Below are 6,611 nucleotides of genomic sequence, written 5' to 3' on the forward strand. Positions count from 1 at the left end.
AATAAATTAAAGCAAAGTTTTATCTCATGCCATCCATCCACTCTTGTTTGCATTCTCAATTCTCAAATATTAAAAACAAATAAAATCTTTCGCATTCTAATTCTCTTTATTCTCCGCGTGTAGCCCGCGTGTACTTCCGCTTCACCAATACGTTTTAGGGGCCTCCACATGTTTCATTTTCTTGAAGGAAAAAACCACTTTTGTTTTTGTTTTCTGTTTTTGTTTCGATTAAACCCATTGCGTGGCGAACTATAAATTGAATAGCTTAATGAGAAGCATCATCAATATATTGTAACCCTGTCTTTATTTTCTCGTATTTTTGTACATCAGAATATGGCTAACTGCCACGTTGTTTGGTTTCTTGAATCGTCACATATTATACAACACAAGATATTGACAATTTATTTTTTGGGCTTATTGAATTATTAAATTTATATGGTTACTTCACCGTGTTATAATGCCAAATCAGTGAATAATATAAGACTTTGCATTATTAAAATGTGTTCTATAAGCCAAATTCATAACTTAACAATTAAGAGAATAGAGTACTATCCCTCATTTTACTTTATCCGATCATGTTTTACACTCGAAATTTGTATTTGAGAGTGTGAAATCTATCCTTCCAAACAATATGTTTTAGCATGTTTTGACTTTTTTTTTTTTTTTTAATTAATACATCCGAACCAACTTACACATACCTCAACTAATATTCGAGAGAGATTACCGTAACAACCTATTGTCACGGCCTTCCACTTAGATATCAATGTTGTGTTTTGACTTTGCTTTAATTAGATTAACAAAATCAAATTCAAGACCCATAATTTTTTTAAAATATTTTCAACAAAATACAATCGGGACATGGAGAAATATGGGTATCTTTTCCTATAAAATAATAAAAATAATTTCAATAAATTCCATTGTTAATGCGTCAGTAATGATATATTATATTGGAATAATTTCTAGAATTTGAGAGGTTAGCACAGTTTATGAGTGTGACAAGAACAATTTTTTTCCGGCCAAAGGCGGCTTCGAGAACACGTATGGCCAATAGGGCCACATGTTTATATTTATCAACTACGTCGTCAAGAAGGAAAATATCTCCAATAGAATTCCTCCTCTTTATTTGGTTTGACTATATTTTTTTTTTAAATGGCCGCTTAGCTACTCCACTAGGAAATAAAAAAATAATTATGAGATAATATCACATTATTAATTTCATGGTTTACTTAATACATTTTGGATGTTCATGTTTATTTTTTATTTTTGATAATCAAGACGTTTGGGTTAATTTATACGCACCTTAATTAATCTTAAGACTCTATTAAACAATAAACATCCACAAGCCTTGGTGGGATTCTTGAACACAAAATCTCTGAGTAACTAAGATCTTGTCATCCGGGTACAAGCCAAATGGTTCTTTAGATGTTTACGTTCTTCTCCTTTTCACTATTCTTTTTAATTATCATATTGTTGGTTTTTGTCTAAAGCGATGACATGGGTTTAAATTATTTATTATATTTATTAGGATTGAATTTTGGAAACTGTTTTTTTTTTTTTTTTTTTAAACAATTCATTAATTTGTGAAGTGATTTATAGGATATGAGTTGCTTTCAATTAATAAATGGAATTGAAACATAATGAAGTATGTATTATAGACTTTTTCTTCACTTTAATATTAATTTATGAACGTTGAACCTTACCAATTACCATATTACAGGTCAAAAAATACCTAAAAAATAGTGACGGTAAATATGCATATGGACTATGGAGGCTATATATATATATTGAGTTTTGGCTTTTAGGTAGCTTTCAATATTGATTCAAATTCAAATTCAATAAATTACATCGCAAATTAGTTATCAGTCAATGTTTGTCCTTCAAAATTTCCTCCTCAAATATTTGATACTTCAAACTAATTATTTTCCCATTAAAGTTTGGTAATTAAGTATATATATTAAAATAAACATATTGGTGAGAATAGTATTCCTCTAAAATAATAAACATGGCAGCTTTTTTCTAATTAATCTATGTGGTAAGACCATTTGATATTATATGATTGATTAAATTTGGTACATGACAAATTTGAACAATAAAGTTTTGAATGTTGATTGATATAGAGAATCAAATTCTGAAATTATGGTTTATAATAAAAAAAAGAATTTAAAATTGAAAAAATTAACCAAAATTAAATCTCTAAAGATTCTTAAGGACAAAATTTTGCATGTGATCACATGATCCCAACGGTTGGTTCCACCATGCCCGCCCGATTGATGAGATGTATATTTAATTAAGTGAATAAATTAAATAAAAATAAAGTTAGGTAACATATCAATATTTAATTTATGTCTTTTACTGGAAATTGATTTGGTAGTTAATCTTCCAACTAACACTGATTAAAATTAATCTTGACAAGTGTCAAATTATTCATAAATAAATAAAAACAAAGTTTATGTGTCATAATTCCTATCGATTTAGCAAGCTATAGTCTGTCTTTCATTGTAACCAGTCGATATGTTTTATTATTGTGTAGATTATAATGTTTGTTTTAAATTATATTATCTGTAGCAACAACCACTCAACCAGGGATCTTTCGACTATGATTTCACATAAAAAGAAATTAAAGAAAGGCCTTATATAGTTACTTTGAGAGTGCAAATAATAAAGAGACAAACATGGTAGTAGGTTTAGACAATTGGCAATTCAAATTTGTGAGAAGAAAGCTTTATGCTAATGAATGTTTTGAAACTCGGATCGGACGTTGACCCAGTCAAGAGGTTAACAAACTGTCGGTTCAATCGTGAGTCGCCATTGTTTAAGTCAGTGTATCTCGAGTCAATTCGGTTCAAAAGAAAAAAAAGGTTTCACAGTGTTATTAAATCGGTTATATGTCCAGTTCACAGTGAGAATAGTTGGTCTAATCCAATTTTTAGAACACATTACTAACATATATGGTTTTCTCTGCTAATGTGTAAGCATTGTATTAATTATATTTATTAATCAATAAAGTCTTGTATGTTATTATTATATTATGTCATAATTCTAAGGGTTAAACCAATTTATTTTTTGCCAGAAATTTATAATAAATTTTTGAATTGTATTAGCAACATATTAATTAATTATATTAATCAATAAAAACCCTAATTCTTCTATTGCATTATATTTTAGTTACTTTAGAGTTAAACCAAATTTATTGTTCATGAGAAAGCTCCATGGTATTTATGATCGGCAATTGCTATTTAGTACTATAAAAATCAAATTATTATCATAGAACAAGACCAAAATATTGATTTAATTATGACAATTTATGATCAATACAGATTTAGCATTATAATTTTATTCTAACTAATGTGATTGTTGATATCTATTAGTATTTTAATACTATATTATCGAAATTATACTAGAATTTAAATTACTTAAAAGATTAAACCAAATTTAATGTTAGGTTAAAATAGCAGTAAAAAGATGTCGTTAGTTGTCTCTTCTCCTTCCTCAAGAAGGTTTAGGTAATTTTCTCCTTCCTCAAGAAGGTTTAGGTATTTCAGTTAATTGTGCAGTTATATAATAATAAATCATTTGTAAAAAGAGAGATAATATAGTACTACAAAGGCTTTTTCAATTGACCGTGTTGCTTCTGCGTGGGAAAAGGTCCTTCCACGTCTTTGTCTTCTCGCCCAATATACAAGTCCAGTCAAAACCTCGCACCTTGGCCTGCACCTTCCATTATTTTACCATACATATATATATATATATATATATATATATTTCTCTTTTACGCCCTCTATACTCTCCTTTTTAAGTCCTCCTTCATTGGCTTCCGCCACTTTCCCACATAGACTTCATCGATACTTTGTTGTTGTTGTTCTTCTATCTCTGTACATAATATGGGGTTTTTCTTGAGGTATTTGATCTCTAAAGAAGAGAAATCAAGAAGAGTTTTGCGAGGTGTTAAGACTGTGTTCTTCCTGATCACCATGTTGATTTCTTTGTTGCTTTTTTCTGCGCCACTTCTGCTCGTTATTGCTGATACTCTTCTCCCTTCCGCACTTCTCTCAGCTTCTCTTTCTCCTTCTTCATTATCCCTCGAAACCCTCTCCACCCACTTCACTAACTACGATTTTCGCTACTCTCTCATCGACATACCTCTCATCTCCATCATCCGATCCGCCGTCATCATCTGTAAGTAATTGAAAAAGGAAAATTTCGTCCTTATTCTGAGAAATTTCATAATTACTTATGTTTTGTTCTTTGTTCTTCAGGTGTTTATGGATTGTGTGACGGGCCACGGCTTTCGAGAGGGCCGTATCTGGGGATTACAACGATATGTTCAGTGTTGTCGTTAATTTTTGTTTCATTAAAGGCCGCCTTTGTGTTCAGTGTTTCAAACATCGACCGAGGTGGGTACGTGAGAACCATGGAAATGGCTTTATTCATCTGCTCACTGGTTTTAGCCATTGGCCATATCGTGGTGGCTTACAGAACAAGTTGCAGAGAAAGAAGAAAACTACTGGTTTACAAAATTGACATTGAAGCTGTAAGTCCTCTTAGCAAATATATATATATTTTTAAATAATTATGTTATATTGGATGCCGTACAATTATGCCATAGGACGATCTTGACCGTTAATTGTCACATCTCAGAGGCTTATACTTACGAAAGGCTTAGGAAATTTCATTAGTCTATCAATCACCACCAAACTATAGAAGGGTTGAATTTTTATTTTTGTACTTTAAATATTCTTCTGGAAGGTCAGAACAGTAACATATGACTTGGTCTGCCTATTTTTCCTCATTTTAATCGTTTTAAAACACATTTATATCATTTGATTTTCTTGAAGAAAGCATCAATGGGATTCTAGATATCATTTACGTGTATGAAACTATGACCAAGAGCAATCTCATTTGGGGCAGATTTGTGTAGAAAAGTCCAGTTTGTGGGTCTTGAAACATGTAAAACACTTAGCCATGAAACAAAAAAATGTGCATATCATTTTGTTTAATGGTTCTGTAGTTGCTGACTCAGTTCCCTGTCAAAAATTATACATCAAATCTTTATATTGCAGAGAATCTGAGAGTGGAGATGGGCAAGTAGGATTTTATAATAATATTGGACCATTTTGGCACTTATCTGCCATTTGCAACTCTGCATGCCCAGAATCTAAACTTTACTTTACCTACCTTTCTCTCTGTTTGTTTCTGTAGAATCTTGATTACCAAATTCCTCATCTGGGTTTGTTCTCCACATTCCAAATGCTAACAAAAATAATTCCTCAGCATCAAATATGAGCTGGGGTGGTCTCTAATCTTTATTCATCTGTTCTAGTAAAAAGAACTGGTTCAGGTTTTAATTGAAGCTGGATTCATGAACTTATGCATTGGCAAATTAGCTTTACATCCATTAAATGACTTGGAGGATCTTTGAGTTTATGCTTATTGTTGGGACTTATCTGTATCTGAATATATCTGCTTCTAGTACAATCCCTCTAGAAACCTTAACAAATAAGGGATCAGATTCACCGAAATTAAGTTTTTCCACAGCTGCCCATTTCTCTAAATCTTTACTCAATTGAATTCAAACTCCTATTGTATTTAATAATATTGCATTGTGACAGAAGAAATCAAACGAACAAATTATAATAATATATGTGTGGTGTGGGGCATGTGCTCAGGTTTCAGCTGCAAAGAATGGTTTTCCAAGGTATCAGAAGATTCTCAAGGAAGAAAGAGTTAATTAATCAATTAAAGTATATATGAACAAGCAATTTCAACATAATTATAAATCTTTTTGGCGTATCACAGCCAGAGTCAAATTTCAGGTAATCTTCTCGATCCCTTTCTTTTTGCTTTAAAAAAAGGGTTTCTTTAAACATGTCTAGAAGTTATTCACCATCAACCATGAAATTGTTTAATCGCTCTGTCAAATACTAACTTTATCTCTGGTGATGGTTTCCCTGATACAGATTCATCTGAAGGTAACTTGGGATCAAGAACAAGTTAACAGGCGGCTAAATATTAGTAAACAACTACAGAAAATTATATGCAGGGAAATTACATTGTGCAGAAGTGGTGGATTATGTGTATTAGTAGCTACGTTGCAGGGGATACATTAACCTTCATCATTGTAATTAAACATGTACAGAGTTATAGAGCATTAAACAAACTGGCCGAAGGCCTTTTTGACGAGTTCAACCTTTGATTTCCATGGCTGCCATTTTACCATAAATTCATATACTATCATTCTGATAAATTATCTTAAGCTTGGACGATGTCGCTTCCTAGATGTAATGAATAAGAATAAAGCCTCTCATCCAAACTTGGAAATCAAAATACATAAATCTGGAACGGGTGATTTTGAGATATGTCAATGAAAAGGTTGACTATGGGTAACTTAATCTGAAAGGAGAAGATTGTTCTTTTTACCAAACACCTGTGGATCCAATCACACGGTATTATAACAAGAACAAGAGATTTTTCTCCATCAACCCCTTTGGACCTCATTCTTCTAGAATCAAAAAGATCATTTTCAAGTTTGAATTTGTTCATTTGGAATCTAGGTTACTCTACTTCATGTTTATCTACTTATTTCTTTATTATTTTTTTCCCTCTCTTTTCTC

General features: G+C 31.4%; 1 protein-coding gene across 1 annotated transcript; it reads left to right on the forward strand.

The window, feature by feature from the left end:
- The first annotated feature begins 3,824 nt into the window (after positions 1–3,824).
- Positions 3,825–6,263, forward strand: LOC116111699. The gene is made up of 4 exons (XM_031397842.1): positions 3,825–4,176; positions 4,257–4,531; positions 5,667–5,813; positions 5,958–6,263. Exons 1-3 carry the CDS (start codon positions 3,882–3,884, stop codon positions 5,730–5,732), a joined length of 636 nt encoding a protein of 211 aa, XP_031253702.1. The 5' UTR covers positions 3,825–3,881; the 3' UTR covers positions 5,733–5,813; positions 5,958–6,263.
- The last annotated feature ends 348 nt before the right edge of the window (positions 6,264–6,611 follow it).

Source organism: Pistacia vera, unplaced genomic scaffold (genome assembly GCF_008641045.1).
Source record: "Pistacia vera cultivar Batoury unplaced genomic scaffold, PisVer_v2 Contig65, whole genome shotgun sequence".
Taxonomy (NCBI): Eukaryota; Viridiplantae; Streptophyta; class Magnoliopsida; order Sapindales; family Anacardiaceae; genus Pistacia; species Pistacia vera.